The sequence below is a fragment of the Microtus oregoni genome, unplaced genomic scaffold (genome assembly GCF_018167655.1).
Source record: "Microtus oregoni isolate MIOR12 unplaced genomic scaffold, Mior012 000014F_ref0000157, whole genome shotgun sequence".
NCBI classification, from domain to species: domain Eukaryota; kingdom Metazoa; phylum Chordata; class Mammalia; order Rodentia; family Cricetidae; genus Microtus; species Microtus oregoni.
In genome coordinates, this window is record NW_024543073.1 from 36793785 (window position 1) to 36810888 (window position 17104).

Genomic DNA, 17104 nt, shown 5'->3' on the forward strand with positions numbered 1-17104 from the left:
TTATATCAGAAGTGCCTTGATTGTTTTACCTGTTAACTAGCCATGCAGTATAAAATCCCTTCAGCCTATGCTTCAGGATCTGTCTCTTAGACATAATGTTTAATGCTGCCAGAGTGCAGTGTGCGTCCCCATGGTATGTTATACCACATCTTCACATCTGCTATTGATCTTGACTCTGGGGCATTCTGTGTCACTGTTTGTTAGCAAAGATGTATGTGCTGCTTGACCATTTGTTTATATGGTCAAACCAGAAACAGAACTTCTGTTCTACAATTGTTTTGTTGTGTTTTTTACTCTATAACATTTACTTTTTAGATACATTCTATACCATTTATTTCTTTAGTGTTCCAAAGTCATCTCTACATGTTTATAAACATCAGTCTTCCTTGCTCTAATTTCTTTAGTGCATGTGTATAATTTCAAAAATGGAATTATACTTCTCTGGATCAATCTACTTTTATTTTATTGAAAATAGATTCTTCTTTTCTATGTTACATCCCAACCACAGTTTTCACCTCCCTCCACTCCTCCCAGTAATCTCCCCCAGATCCACTCCCCCTCTGACTCTCATCACAAAAGAACAGGTCTCTGAGAGACCCAACAAGACCCAAACATGACAAAACAAAATACATTAGGACAAGACAAAAGCCCTCACACTGAGGTTGGACAAGGAAAGAGTCCCAAGAGCAGGCAGAAAAGTCAGAGACCCACATGCTCTCACAGTTAGGAGTTCTACAAGAACACCAAACTAACAGACAGCATGTATGTAGAGGACCTAGTGAAGACCCGTGTGAGAGCCCTGCGTAGTTGATTCAGTGAGCCATGTTCTTCTGGTGTCCTCCTTCCCGTCTGACTCCTACAGTCTTTTCATCCCCTCTTCTGCAGGATTCTTTGAGCTCCAAGAGGAAGGACCCAGTGGAGTCGTCCAGTTTAGACTCTCCACAAGTCTGGCTGTGGCTCTCCCATCCACTCACACCTGCTGTGGAAGGAAACCTTCTGATGACTGGATAAGGCATCAACATATAACTGAATATTTTTAGGAACTGGTGTAACCTCCGCCTACAAGGAATCATTTTGATTTTTTTGTTTTTTTTTAGACCAGTCGTCTTTGGTTCTACCCTAGGTTTCTGGGCTGTTCAGTCTTTGGTTCCTAACCACGCAAGCAGTATGGGGAATGGGCTCCCTCTTTTGGAGTAGGCCTCGTGTCAAAATCAGACATTGATTGGCCACTCCCACAAATCCTGTACCACCATTTCCCCAATATATCTTGCAGGCAAGACATTGTAGGTCAAAGGTTTTGTGGCTGGGTTGGTGTATCTGTAAGCTAAGGAATGCTTTCCTAATAAAATATTGTGTATTTGTTTACAGGGGCAGGAGAAATAAGCCTACTATATTCTCTAAGGGTTCAAAATGCCTAGAAATTTTTCTCATTAGCCATGATGTGATGACTAAACACAGCAGTTGTAATCTATTCAGATAGATCTTTGGTTTTTAAAAAAACATGTTTATATGCCTTACCCAACTGTTACTTAGTGATATTTTCACACATGGAACATATAGGAAACAAACAAGAATAAAGGTATTTTAACTAGTTTTAATGTCATTTTGGAAAAGTGTCTATATTAAAATGTTATTAAAGTACGATTTTCTCACATCTTTATCTTCATAGTTCATATTGACTTTTCTAGATTAGAGAAATGTGTTTAATAAACACTGGATTAAAACATACAAGGTTTTAAATGCCTTGACATAGTTCTTCACAGGTATTAAATATTTAGTATAAAAGTGACAATATGAAAAAAATATACTTTCAAAATTGATCTCTATATCTCCAATTTTGTTCATTTTGTTATAATTAAATAGAAGTTGACTTAGTCTGTTTCTTTGTAACAGATTCTTTTGTTACTAATATACCCTGTATTTTAGTAGCTCATCTCTCAAGAAGTAGTAAAAGGAAACATTAGAAAAGTCTTGTATTCTTAATTTTTTATGATATTTTTCCATCGTAATGCTAGGTCTTCAAACATGAACTAGCTTACTTACTGACGGGAATTCTTGGAGCAGCAATAGATTATTGGATCTTCCTTGGTATTCATATGGGTAGAAATGTGATCCGCCACCTGTCTGCTGACTTAGGAAGCTACATCTCCCTTTCCTGTGATGGTAAGTGTCTTCGTTAAGGTGTAATAAGAATCACTCCTTCTGAAAATCAGTCTTGAGTTTCCTTCAAGAAGTCTGTTCTTTAATGTATAGTCATATGAAGTTTTCTCTCAAAGAATACACAAATGTGTACTTATAGAAACAATTTTAAAAGAAATACAATTTTTTCTTTAATGCTTCCGTACAGAGAGCTTCTATCTTCTTTTTGCCTAAAATTTATATATAATTGAACTTATTACAAAAAACATTTTATAAAAATTATTTATATAATTGATTTCCTTTTATTTAAATATGACGGTGTCCATAGAAGTGGACTTACAGACCGTTGTGAGCTGCCATGTGGGTGCTGGGAATTGAACCTGGGTCCTCTGAAAGGGTAGCCAATGCTGTTAACCACTGAGCCATCTCTCTAGCCATTAAACATTTATGTTATTATTAGTTTTTGAGAATTCCATTGAGTACTGAATTTGTACCATTCAGTCCCATAAACTCCCCACTTGAATTCCTCCTGTGCCTCCTCATCCAACTTCATGCCCTTTTCTCCTTCATTGTTATTTCATGCATATGTGTGTGTATTTATATATATATATGTGTGTGTGTGTGTGTGTGTGTGTGTGTGTATTTGATTACTTGTGATTAAATCAGAGCTCATCCAGAGAGAAGACTCTCTTAACAACCATTAATTACTTACATTTCTTTTCCAAGGGGTGGAACCTCTTCCATACACATGGAGATGTCAGCTGGTGTTCTCATTGTGCGAATCTTGTTTAGAGGACAAATGGTTAAGGTTTTATGGGTGCAGTTCCCTGTCGTTCCCTATCATATATAAAGGGTGTGTGTGCACATGTGTGTGTGTTGTAGAGTCTTTCTGCACCCTTCTCCATGGTGTTCTCTGAGCCTTTGCTGTAGTTATGTTGTAAATGTATTGATTGGGAATAGGCTCCTTGACATTTTATCCAAATATAGATTTTTGTGGTGATCTATTTGTTAAGGGGAAGAAAAGTTCTTTGATGAAGGTAGAAGCTACACTTACCTGTAGATGTAAAAGTAGACATTTTGAATACACTAGTTAGGGAACGTTGTACTTGTAAGTTTTCTCTAGGTCCCATTGCCTCACCAAGCACAGGTAGTTAGCTAAGGTAACAGTTACCAGGTGTGACTTCTCTCCTATTCAACTTGCCTTACAACCATTTAGATGGCTGTTGGTTACTCCCTGAGATATGAAGTGAACTTAACTAATTTTTTACTTCAGCATCTTGGATGTTTTTACAAAAGACTCTTCTTTAGCTATTGAAATGTTCACTTGACTTTTTGCTGTATCTATTTGTGATTTATTAGTTATCGTCTTGCATATATTGAACCGTCGTAGCATCTTCACAAAAGCAAGTTTGATTAGAGTAGATGATCTTTTTCATAGGCATATGAAACTTTGTATTCTTTTGCTCTAAACATTGCATGCTTGTTCTAAGTATTTCTGATAGTTCCATAAAATGTGAATATTTAGATGATAGTGTAGAAAATACTACCAGTAAATACATTATTGTTTGGATATATATGCATTATATATAAAACATGTCAATAGATTTTAGTGATATAATTAAAAATTACAGATGATTGTAATTTTCACATTTAAAATCAGTTTCTTGCCATTTAATTATGATGGTGTATTGACCTGAGCCTATAATCCCACACACAAAGACCTGCACAATGACAACAACACATGACATGCCAGTGTGGGAATCCACAAGGTCCTATATTTAGGTGAAGAGCTACTGGTTGTTAATGGCTGCTAATAAAGGGAGAATGAGTTTTCTCTAAGCACTAGCCCCTTTGCAGGTTATCTAGTCATTTTTCAGTTTGAACAAAGGGTGAGGGAAAAAGGGAAGATTTTGTCCCAAGGAAAAGTGGTCAAAAATGAGTAAGAAGATGTAAAGTGGCACCTACTGGACAGAAGTTAAGGAGGCTACAGATATCAGGAATAGCCTCCTGAACCAGTTACCCAATGAAAACACTAGTACTACTGGACAGAAGTTAAGGAGGCTACAGATATCAGGAATAGCCTCCTGAACCAAACACTAGTACGCACTGGTATATTTGACAAATGAATGAATGACTGATAGTAATTCATAATAGAAAGCTAAGATAGGATGTCTTTAATAATTATCAGGTCATATCAGTCATCTCAGGAAATGTCATAGCCAACTTTTGGGTCTTCAGAATGAGAAGACTTCCCTAAAAGCTGACTGCATAGCTGACTTCAGAACAGGTGGTTACTCCTCCCCCTCTTCTTTCTTCCATCTGTAGCCTTCAATTTCTAACTTTTCAACTACATAAGCTATGGTGGCCCCCAAATCAAGACCATGTTTTCTTACATGCCAAGTTGTCTGTGGTTTGAACTGCCAGGTAAACAACTTTGCACACATATTGCAATGCATCTTGGTATGTTGAAAGAATTTCTTCATCTACTCTTAGTGATGTTGACTCTTTAAAAAAATATTCTGTAATAGAAATACAGGTTATAATAACTAAATTCATAATTTATTCAGATACCTTCTGTAAAGAAGTTTCTTTATTCTATCAAAGTTAGAAGATTTTTATCATTTTATCTCCTACCTGTTTCTCTTTCATTGATCTTACGAGGTGATTACCATTCCTTTTAAAGAATAGATAACATTTGTTGAGTGGCTTTTTTATGTTTCTTAAGTCAAATTCAATCTTACATTAGATCTTTTATCATTTCTTTCCAATCATTTCTATTAGGTAAGTAAGTGCTTTTTAAAAATCTCACTTTTGGTATAATTTTCTAGAATGCCAGGGAATAGCTAACAATTCCTTGTTTCCATTCAATAATGAAACTCCTTAAGCTTTAGGATCCATGAATGTATTAGCTTCAGCATTAAGGATTGTCAGTATAGTTTTGTGTGTTGTTTCTAGTATGTAATAGTTGCCTTTGATGGAATCTAACGTATACTTTGGCCAAATGCATGAAGTAATAACACTTGCATTGATGGAGATCTGTATGTATGCTACTGTTTCATTGCTTTGTTCATATTCTAGATGTCGTTTCATTCCATAGTAAGGCATTTGCTGTGCCTTGCTATGAAAATTACTCTGTTCTTGAATGGCAGATTGGAACCTGTGACTGATAACTGATTTGAGCTAAAAATTAGCATAATATTGTGGGCACAATCATTAAAAATGTGACCAATTTAAAATTCTAGATGAAGTTGAAGTTAATTTCTGTACCTTTGTGTGCTCATCTCGGTGTACACACCAGCTCCATGGGCAAAAGCCATTTGTTGCCACGTGCGCGCGCATGCTTGTGTGTGCATGCACACTCACAACAGTCTGAATAAGAAGCTGCAATGAAAAATTGAACACATATGTATGTAAAATTGTTTCCATAGGTTTCAAATTATGGAATGGGTAAACCTTTTAAAGTGTTTTGAAATATGTTTCTGAAAATAACCAAATTAGTATCTTCCTACGTTTTTGCTAAAGAGAACTTAGTGTTTAAGGTTTGTCAAGAGACAGGAATAAGTAAACAGTTTAATCTTAAGAGAGAAGCAGCCTTTCTGTATTCAAAATAAAATTGAAATGGTCATCTATTATGGAGGTTTAGAACACCAGACTTTCCCATGTATTTTAGTAGTCTTTTTTTGTTCAAATCTTTATGAAGAAATTTGAAAATCATGGTTTGCCATTTCTTTTGTTGTTATTGCTGTGATTTCTCTGTGGATATTCCTGCCTGTGTTTTGTTGTTGTTGTTGTTTTGTTTTTGTTTTTTGTTTTTTTTTGCATCTGTTCAGTGATTCTCCTCAGTGATTTCTGACTTGTTGGTAAGAGGGTAGATTTGGCTATTGTATCATTTTCATGTGAAGATACTAACTCACCTTTCTCATTTTCATTTAGTATAATTGCTGAACTTTCTAGTTGTTTTATTAAAGCAGTATGTATTTAGGGAGACAGGTGTAACCCTTTATTCTTTTCTTTAGACTTCATGCCTATCAACTTCACATCAAAGCTATGGTATTGTTTTCTGACAACACTTCAGGCAGAATTTTCTTTATCTATGTTTAACTATTTGAATTTCATTTTTATCCTAATTAGAATTCTTTAGAAACTTCAGGTGGGGATTAGATTCTTCATTTAAGTAAAATAACTGATAAATATTTCTTGCCTGTTCTTTAGGCCTGAGAAGGTATAGTGAGAAAACAACCTTACACAAAAAGTAAATGATAATGGCAATGTTTCAGTAACTCCTTGCGCATATTCCTTCGCTAATCTTTTAGTTAAACCAATTTCTTTTGGTTTTGATGAGAAAGAATGTGTTATTCCAACAGTCCCATGGCCGTACAGATGGACCTAGTTAAACTGGTAGCTGAAGCCGCATACACTTCTATCTGGGCCTTTTAGTCCATTGTTCTATGCATGGCAACTTTTTATAGTGTGTTTTATTATTTAACTTTAGCTCTTTACTATCCTATTGTTGCTCTCATTCTTTGTCATTCTAGTGTGTTATTTGTGCTACTATTTATATAGAAAGTTTAGTAGAAAATTTGTATTATTAAGTAGATGACATGGGAATCAGCTATCTTAGTAGTTTATCTCGATCAGTTATTCTGTCTGTAATAAATTTTTGTCTTACTAACACTTGAAGTTTTGGATAGAAAGATTTAAGGATATTGGTGGGGTTTGTTGCTTTCATAAATTAAAATTACCTCATTGTAGAGTGGGTGCAAATTTTAATGACATCTTCACATATTGTTTTATACTTTTATTCTTTATCTTGTACGTGTCCTCTAGCTCTTCAGTGAGTGTTATTAGAGGAAACTTCTTCCTATCAGCTCAAGACTGAATGTTACAAGTTAATGGCATGTACGTTTTTGGTTGTTTTTGTTTGGTTGTTGGGTTTTTTTTTTGTTTTTTGTTTTTTGAGACAGCTTTGGTGCCTGTCCTGGAACTAGCTCTTGTGGACCAAGCTGGCCTTGAACTCACAGAGATGTGCCTGCGTCTGCCTTCTGAGTGCTGGGATTAAAGGCGAGCACCACCACCGCCTTGCTGCGTGTGTGCTTTTTAAATAAAACTAAGTGCTCTTGATGCCCGCCTGTAATCCTAACACTTGAGAAGTCTCAGCTACGTAGGGAATACAAAGGGCCACATTCACTAAAAATAAGTGAACGAGTGACTAAATAAAAATAAACACTCTCTTGTTAGCCGTCGCACATGTCTGCCCTCAAAGACAGGCTGAGTCATTGTGAATAAGGCCATCCTGGGCTGTAAAACGAGATTTTGTGTCAAAAATAAATTTAGCCAGTTCATTTTTTTAATTAAATAAGTTAGTTAAAACTAAGAACTAGTTTTCCAAAAAGGATCCAAGTTGAAATTGTTAATGTTATTTAGAAACTCAAAGGTATATAGGTATATATACCTTGCATATAGGTATAATGGTGTAATCATATAATCTATTCTACATATATGGTTTTGTTGTTTTTGTTTGATTTGGTTTTTAGACAGAGTCTCACTAAGGCTGGCCTGAAACTATGTAGATTAGGCTAATTTGAATTCAGAGGTCCCCCTATTTTAGCTTCCTGAGTGATGTGATTATAAGAAATTAACTAGTATATTTGACTGTTGTATATGTGATGTTAAGACTTTTAATTAAAGTGATAATGTTTGTTTTTCAAGTGCTAGCATATGTACCATAAAAGAAATTTCTCCTGAGAAACAAGGAGGATTATTTGTGTGTATGTGTTTGATATAATACAATATGTGTGTGTGTGCGTGTATGTGTATATAACCATCCATAGTGGTTAAAAATTATAACTAAATCTTGCTGGCTTATGATATATCACTCAATTGAGTACAACCCTCTGCAAAAATATGGAGAAAATGTATAAGATGTAACAATATTTAATTGTTTTTTACAGATTTTTCTTCTCAAGAACTAGAGATCTTCATTTGTTCTTTTTCATCTTCCTGGCTTCAAATGTTTGTTGCAGAAGCAATCTTTAAAAAGTTGTGCTTCCAGGGCCCTACCAGCACTTGCACTGAGCCACTCTCACTTCAGAAAATAGTAAGCACTGCCCTATTCAGGTTCCTCTTTTTTTCCTAAGGAGTGAGTTCATGAGTTCAGTTTCAATTCTTAGTTATTTCTCAAGTGGGCTGGAGAGATGCCTCAGTGTTCTTCAGAGTACCCAGATTCAGTTCATAGCATGTATGGACCTTCTGACCTCAGGCACACATGCAGGCATCTTCCAATACACACACAAATAAACAATAATAATCATCTTTTCAGAAATAGATTAGTGAGTGAAAGTTTTGATGGGGGAATACGTAGAAAAAAGTATTTCCTGATATTTGCCATAATATATAATACTTTGAAACTACATCCAAATTTTTTTTGTGTTTGACATTTAAAAAGGAAAACTTACAAAAATGTATCCTGTTTACATACATACATATACATACATACATACATGCATGCTACACTTGCTTCCATTCTCTCTTGTCTTGGCTGTATAATGCTCTAAAGCTTCTTCAGCCAATGACAAGTCCCTTTGTGTATTGAAATGCTGGGCAGAAGGTATCCTCAGCTTCAAGATATTGACAAAATAATTCCATAGATAATTACTCAGAACTGGCAACTTTAATATTCAGTCATGTTTAAAGAAGATAATTTGGCAATGTAACAACTGTGAAATCAAGAAATAAAATGAGACTTGTTAGTAAAATGACCAAGTAATTTTTTTACTACTCTTTGGTAATGATATAATGTTATTTTGTAACAGATAGACTCCTATTTGCCTGTTTTGGGAAAAATGGACATACATGGGGCTGGAAAAATGCAGATGCCAAAAAAAATCATCCAGCGGCCTTGCCTAGAGCCTCAGAGAGCACTACTAATGCTGAATGGTGCAAAGCCAAAACAAGTTGACGGTCAGCCAGAATTTCCGTAAGTAATGCTGTTGCTACAGCTTTACTGTGGTTTGGAATGTGACCTTTTCTCTAAACTTCCTTAAACTTTAGGTTATCCGGGTTATTATCTGCAGTATATTGATTGCAAGAATACTCAATTTTAGACCTATAAATAGATAGGATCAGCACTTCCTTTTACTTCCCTCCTAACAAGTGCTTCCCAAAAGAAATGAAACTATTAATCAAGTCTCTGTTTCATATAAATGTTTTTCTGAAACATGAAGTACAACATATTTTTGTAATATAAATGAGGTTTTAGATGTGTGGTCATGTGAGATGTTATACTGGTTTTTCCAAATGAGAGACTTCTTGAATGGGGAATTCTTAAGGCCTGCATTCTTATTTCACTTTCAGCTTTAGATTCTCTACAGATGTGATTTACTTGGTTTCTTCTTTGCCCAACATTCTATACTCATTACCTTTTTAGTGAGCAGTTGGAGGTATAGAAAATTAAGTGAAAATTAATGCTTCAAAATTTGTTCCTGTATAGCTGACATCGTTTTAAAAATTGGTGAACAATATGATTGAATGAGTGAGTGGTTTAAGTTAAAAGAAGGATACATTCTAAAGGAGGAAGAATACTATCTTAGGTATGTTTCCTTGGTTTTCTTTCTTTTCAGAGAGTTGAACCGTGCTAAATGTTCTTCATCATTGAAAAAATTGAAAAAGAAGTCAGAAGGAGAATTGTCATGTTCCAAGGAGAATTGCCCCTCTTTGGTTACAAAGATGAATTTTCACAAAACTAATCTAAAAGGTATCCAAAGTATCTGAATTACTTACACTAAGAACTTTGCTTGGTTTTAATCAGTACTTGCAAATTTCACTCCTTTGCTCTGATAAATGTTTGAACTTATATATTGGGCTAGATGTAGATGTAGGAAATACCTTTGTAGAGAGTGTGTTATTTTCTTTAACTCTCATTTATACACAGGAAGTGATCGTTTCACACCTGATTAATAGAGTGCCCCTCCTTTTCTTCCCCGCCTTGCCAGATGCTTATTGGTGTGTAGCGTTCCTTGAGCTCATTGAGATTTGCCCTCCTTACTTTGGTGTTCCATATCAACCTGTACTGCTTAGAATCAATGTCTTCGATTTGAAAGTATAATTCATCCTTCATCTCTTTTCAGTCATACACATTTTGTGAACAAAGAGTGAGGAGTAGGCTATGTTACATAGCTGTGTTAAGCATATGGGCTCTTTTCTTCTAGGCACTGAGCCCAGACTGAAATGTGTTTGGCTTTTGGTTCTAACTGTACTGGAGCCTAAGTACTTAATGGATGGAATTTCAAGAACAGTGCTGTAATAATTTCTTCTAGTGCCTCTTTTACTTAGATATCTCATAACCTGAAGATATATTATCTACAAGGCATCCTACTTGAATAAACTAAGTTGCTAGATTTACAAATTGCTCTTTACAAGCTATTTCATATGTATCAACTCATGAAAACAGGGACATCAAAGCTTTTACATCTTTCACTATAATAGTATATAACTTCCCACGAAATATGAAGAGTATTGGATTAAAAGTCAGATATTCACTTCAAAGATCAGTATCTATTTTCTTTGTTTTATTGTTTCAAAATGTAAAATGAATATGAATGACTAGTCTGAACAGCAGAAGGAGTTGGGGGAGGAAGAAAATTGAGAAATAGAGAAAAACTTGAAGAGACTTCTTTTCTTATGGAGGAAATGCTCAGTAGACGTTGCAGAGATAATCTGTAAAACTGAGCACTATAGACACATGCTGGTCGGTATTCTATAGCAGTAACACGGTATGTCCATATCTCATTCTGTTTCTATACAGTCACTGACAAGGATTTACCATTGTTTTAATATCAAACTATGACTTAAATTTTACTATTTAGAGTATGAATAGATCATTTTGACCAGCAGCTACTAACTGCCTTCTGCTCAGCAAGAACCGTGTCATTCTGTGTGCTAGTGTTGTTCAGTTTTCAGTGGTATGTAAGGAGTGTGTGTGTGTGTGTGTGTGTGTGTGTGTGCGTGCGTGCGTGTGCGTGTGTGTGTGGTGTTTATATTAAGATTCTTCCATTTCTCCCTCTGTGCTGCTGTAGCCAAGCCAGACAGCCTATTGAGAAGCAGCAAACCATCTGTTAATGGATTTGAAGTTCTGAATTATACTTGAGTATGTGGAGGCACTCGTGCTTAGCCAGGAACATTCATTTGAATTAAGCTATAAATGCTGTATAAGAAAGAGCCATACATTTAATAGAGGTTCATGAATAAATTTAAGAGAGGGAAAATGCACTTTAAAACTTTTATTGCTGCAAAACCAAGTATTTTTGGTGTTTCTATCATTTGGGGTTTTATGGCAGGATTACAGCTTTAAACGTTGAACTATGGAGAGACAATGCCTGTATTAAAGCTTTAGCTGCAGAATTTCATTGCTGAATTGCTGACAGGACAGAAGCTCTGGATTGCTGCGGTTTCCTCCCCCCGCCCCCACGCCTTTTTTTTTTTTTTTTAATTCAAGAGATGTTTAAACCCTTCAGAGGAAAACTCAATAAGTAATTGTCTGGCGTGAGTCCACATCTTCTAGTCATGGCCTTTGATTATTTTCTTTAGTTGATATCTTGTCTTCTCTGAAATAATCTATTAATTTTTTATGGCAGGGGAAACAGCTCTGCATAGAGCCTGCATAAAAAACCAAGTGGAGAAATTGATTATTCTTCTCTCTTTGCCAGGAATAGACATCAATGTTAAAGGTAAGTTCCCTAGGTCTTTGTGCTCTCATTCAGTGTCTTAAAATTTTTGATACAAATAGTTTTATGTCACATTAAGAAAAATCATTTAAGTAAATTTGCAGAAGATATTTTTAAAATATTGTTACTAGCCAAACCAAAATAATTCATTATGTAATAATTTAGAACTAATAATATAAAATATTTTAGTAGTAATTTTCTGATCATATTTCACCATTAATATTTTGAAGTTGCTTTTTATTTATCCTCAGTTTTTATATAGAAATATGATTACACTGTGTTCATTTTCACCAAAGCTGTCTTTTCTCATATGAAACTCTACAGGGCAATAGGATGGGAGTTACAGAATATCAGTACTACCAGTGCTGTTTTAAAACTTGCCTTGATTTCTAATTTAGACAATGCTGGCTGGACGCCTTTGCATGAAGCCTGTAACTATGGCAACACAGTGTGTGTCCAGGAAATTTTGCAACGTTGTCCAGAGGTAGATCTGCTCACTCAAGTGGACGGGGTGACTCCTTTGCATGATGCACTGTCAAATGGACATGTAGAAATTGGCAAGCTGCTTCTACAGCATGGGGGTGAGTGTGCTTGTGCTAAGTGATTTTGATAAATTATCTAGGCTTTTGATAAATCGCTTAGAGGCAGATAACACTTTATACTTAAAAATATATAAGAAAAGGTGCTTTTATTTCATATTAGTGAATAATTAAAGATAAAAAGTCTTATTAAATATAGCCACCCTTTATTAGCTGTTATAAGAATCATTTTATAATATATATGTACTGATATAACCTATTGAGGTTTATATATAATAATCTGTTTTTTTCAGTTGAACATGTTGATGTTAAATATTTCTTTTACTTAACATATATGATGTCTTTGTGAACTAGTCATTTCTTAAAGCTTTGGATTCAGTGCTTCTTGTGACTACTTTGGTTTTCCGTCCCTCCTTGTTTTGTTACATGTATATGTATAACTCTCCAAACCAATGTTGTCTTTATAAGGCATTCCTTTATAGATTATGGAAAAGATAGCTATGAATATTTTCCATTTATATTTGCAGTCACCTACGTTAAAGTTGAATTTTCAGATGATAGTCAGGGAATGATGGAAGGATTGTGTGAAGAGGCTAACTTAAGCGTTGGATACATCTACTGCTTTTCCTGAGTCTTTCATTTTTACCTTCAGCAACTCCCGTTTTAGCGACATTTTTGCATATGAACTATTATACATATTGCCTCAAAGAATTCAACCTAATTTGTGTTTTCAAGAAGATAACTGAAAACTAGCTTGTAATGAAAAAAATACAAACCTTTGTGTAAATTGGTTGTATTATGCTAATTTTAGCTTAGAATTTAATGTGTTTCTGTTGTATATAAAGCATTTTGTTCTGTGTAAAATCAAAAGGCATATTCTTTATGTGGGTGTTTGTTTGTTTGCTTGCTTTTGGATTGGGGTTTGAACGTTTTTGGTTTTTTTTTGATTTTTTTTTTTTTTTTTTTTGTGGCGAGGGGGTGATGCTGTGTACATCTAAGAAAGGATGCATGGTGGCTTGAGAGACTTGATTATTTATAGTCTTCTCCTGCCCCCTAAAGGCCTAAGTGTGTCTGTTTTACCAACACTATTTCATAATTGACGTAGTTCTTCTACCTTCTTTTTAAAATACTATTTGTTTTCTAAACCTAATGCTTTTCCTATTAAGTATTATGTTTTTCTATTCAAGATTTAATCTGACATTCTAGCAAATACTTGTTTCTGTATCAAATGATGTGATATGAGAGTTATTACAGTATGATTTCCAGTTTATCCATATAATATAGTATTACGTCAACCAATGTGAATTTTGCTAACAAAGACTAGTAAGTTAGGAGAGAAAATCTGCTTATACTTGGCTAAAGTACTTGTTTGTTTTTGTTTGTTTGTTTGTTGTTTTGTTCTTTTTTTTACTAATCCAGTCATAGTCTGGGTTTCAATCTGTCACATGGTTTGACGTTACCACTGTGCTAAGCTATTAATTTCAAGACTCTCAGTCTTGAGAGCAATAATTTTAAGAGTGTATACTGCTGAAACTTTGTTTGCTTCAGGTATTCATAATTTTTTCCTAACAGGAAAAAGTTAGAATATTTTATTTTTGTTTTGAGATGCTAACAAAGATAATACAATTTTCATTTGAAATTCTTTTCTCTACAATTGTACATCAATCATTTAAGCCATCGTATGTGTGGTTATGGTCTTAACACTTAACAACCTATTCTCTTTGTTGGTTCATTTGATAATGATAGGAATTTCCTATTTGGTTCCTTACTGTACCTTCATATCTCAGGTAACAGTTCTATGAGTAAGTGTGTAAAGGCTTAAAGATGTGACTGACCCAGTCCAGTCCAGTACCTGTACTTGGTCACATGACTGAGTGCTGTGTCATTGCTTTACATTCCTTACACGATTTAATATTTAGGGAATAACTTTCAGTCCTTAGCGTCTCAGTGTTCTGCAAGTACCTACTATGACTATTGGCAGGTTTTTTGTTTTTGTTTTGATAGATAGATCAACTATTGAGTTTGATTTAGAAAAAATAACATGGAAGTTTCTGTGAAGCCCTTACCTTTAAGGCAGTAAACATTAGCAAGAATAAAATGAAAAATGTACTATGTTTGCATAGGGTCTGTATAGTTTTCACACTGCCAGTGCTTTATCAGTAATGCAAAGGAGACATTTTTTTTTCCTTTTTCTGAACTTACACTAAGGCATTTTATGAATTTAGTCTGTGAAGACTGAAACTCTTGCTCTTATGGTGTGCAGGTAAGGTGTTTAAAACTGTCTCATTTATCTTCTATACTACTTCTCCAACTAGAGTATGGGCTTCTAAGCAGGCTTCATTGGACAACTGACTGGAATTGTAAGTTTGTAAACTGAGCTCTATTAGTCTGTATAGAAAGTCACAGGCTGTAGGCAGCTAGTTAGCAACTATGGTAAAAAGCAGAGCCCTGTAAGCTTTGTGGGGAAAAGGGAAAAAAACAGCTGTTAACCTGCCAAAATAAAAATGTTTTACTATTAACATTTTGTATTTTCTTTTTCACAGGCCCAGAGCTTTTACAGCAGAGGAACTCTAAGGGGGAGTTGCCCTTGGATCACGTGCTGTCACCAAAAGACAGGGAAGAACTGTTTGCCATCACCAATCTAGACGATACAGTGGACAACTTCCATGCTCAGACACAGAAACGTTTTTATCACCAGCAGCTTGAATTTGGTTCATTTTTACTTAGTAGGATGTTGCTTAGTTTTTGTTCAATATTTGATTTATCTTCAGAATTCACCCTAGCTTTCAAAGGGTTTGCTCATCTAAGTGAGTTGCTTATGGCATGTAATAGTGACACAGAAGCCACCAGTGGACATACTGACTGGTTACTGGATCTTTACGCCAGAAACATAAAAGCATTAAAGAAGCTCCCTGATGTTCTTAAGGAACTGCCTGGGAGTCTAAGTGTGCGTCCTGGAGTGCACACTGAGGCCTTGTTGGTGACCCTGGAGATGATGTGTCGGTCAGTCACAGAGGTGTCGTGATGCCGGAAAGTGTGAGTCAGACCTAAACATACAACCTGCTCTGTCACTAGTATAATAGTCATAGCTTTGCTTATGGACAAATTTGATTTAGTCACTGACAGACTTACAGCAGATTTTCATAGCACTTAAAAACATCTGCAGAACTAGAATACGGGCTCCCTGTCCAGGTTTGGAATTTAACTCAGAAAAGATAGAACAATAAAAGGAAGTAGTATTGTTGGGTATAAAATGCTTTTATTAATCGTTAAAATTCTTTGTTTTGAAATATTTATTTATATTGTTTTGTAGGAAATAAAATATTTTTTCATATCAAAATGTCCCTTCCTCTAAGTGCTATAAGTTTTTAAATCATGATAAGGATATTCATTAAAATGTGTATCTATATACTTGAAAAACTTGTTTCTCCTTTATATGCTAATGTCTAAGATACATTTGTTTTCCTTGTTTCTAAAATAAACCTTTCTAGTATTTTAAATTATATTTAATAATCTTTTTAAATGCTACATTATTTGTAGTTTAACAATTGAGTTCTTTGATCTATTGTAGTTTAGCAGCGCATATATGAAGTATACTTCTGTTCGCTTAACCAGTCTTCTGTCAGTGAAAACATTTTCCCATATATAAAGTTTTATTAAATAATATAATTAAAATTTACAATGAAATTGCTGTGGTTATCTGAAATTTTAGTATGCAGTATGAATTTGCAGATTAGTGTTTCAGTTTTTTTCCTAATAGTTTATAACCTACAAAACAGAATGTGACTATTAACCACTTAAGAGATTGTAATTCCTTCACTGGTGAAAGTAAGTTACACTGTGTTATAGATGGGGAAAAGAATCTTGATGTTATGTAATGTAATTGCGGCCCCAGCAGCAACTAATGTGTTAAAGAAGTATTATGCTTCATTTCTCGAACATATCTTTCAGCAAGACACAGGCGCTCAATGTCTTAGTCTTTGCACACTAATAAAAATCAAACTTATATAAGATTTCAAAATAATTTTATATGTACTGTAAGAAATAACATAAAAATTTGTTTTTGTTATTAATCCTCCAAAGTATCAGCAAATATGAATAGTCCCTGGAGAGGGTGAATTAGGGGAATGACAGAGAGTTTGTATCCAGACTGTTACAGTGTGACCCTGCCAGAGAGGAAGACAAAAAAGAAGCAAAGAGGAAAAGATGGAAAAGAGAAAGGAACCAGAAATAGTCACTGAATCTCACTATGAAGGCACCTTGGGAGAATGCTGTTCCATAAACTAACACACACTTGAGCATAGACTTTGACTCAGGCACGGGGTAAATCTGGCTAATCTGAGGTTGCAAGAACTTTTTTCTCTGTTTTGGTTTTCTTGTATGTCAAATGGAAGTAATGTCATCTCAGGTGCCCTTGTCCTGAAAGAATTCAGCTAAACTCTCACTTTCTCTGATGCTTCAGATTTGCTAATAATGAGCTGCTGCTGGAGCAAAGAGGAAGATGCTAAAGTGGACAGTAATTTTATGACTAAAAGATATGAAGAGTATCATGAGTTAGGATTTGTACTATGAGTTCCATAAGTTAGATATTCACTGAAGAATTTTATTTGATTGAACTATTGCTATTGCACAGCAAGCTGTTTTGTGTCCCACAAGTCATAATGCCATGTTCCTCCAAGATGTCTTCCTTTAAAAAGGCATTGT

At 34.8% G+C, this 17104-nt stretch overlaps 1 protein-coding gene across 3 annotated transcripts in view; it reads left to right on the plus strand.

The window, feature by feature from the left end:
- The window catches only part of Slf1 (SMC5-SMC6 complex localization factor 1), a 67860-nt gene extending 50763 nt beyond the window's left edge, over positions 1 to 17097 (plus strand). For 2 of the 3 annotated variants that reach the window (XM_041663765.1, XM_041663767.1), the window contains 7 exons: positions 2016 to 2163; positions 8091 to 8236; positions 8952 to 9115; positions 9759 to 9892; positions 11772 to 11864; positions 12260 to 12442; positions 14944 to 17097. In XM_041663765.1, coding sequence (XP_041519699.1) covers positions 2016 to 2163; positions 8091 to 8236; positions 8952 to 9115; positions 9759 to 9892; positions 11772 to 11864; positions 12260 to 12442; positions 14944 to 15425 — 1350 coding nt within the window. In that variant the 3' untranslated portion in view covers positions 15426 to 17097. The remainder of the gene's footprint in view (positions 1 to 2015; positions 2164 to 8090; positions 8237 to 8951; positions 9116 to 9758; positions 9893 to 11771; positions 11865 to 12259; positions 12443 to 14943) is intronic. The other variant, XM_041663766.1, reaches the window with a different exon arrangement.
- The last annotated feature ends 7 nt before the right edge of the window (positions 17098 to 17104 follow it).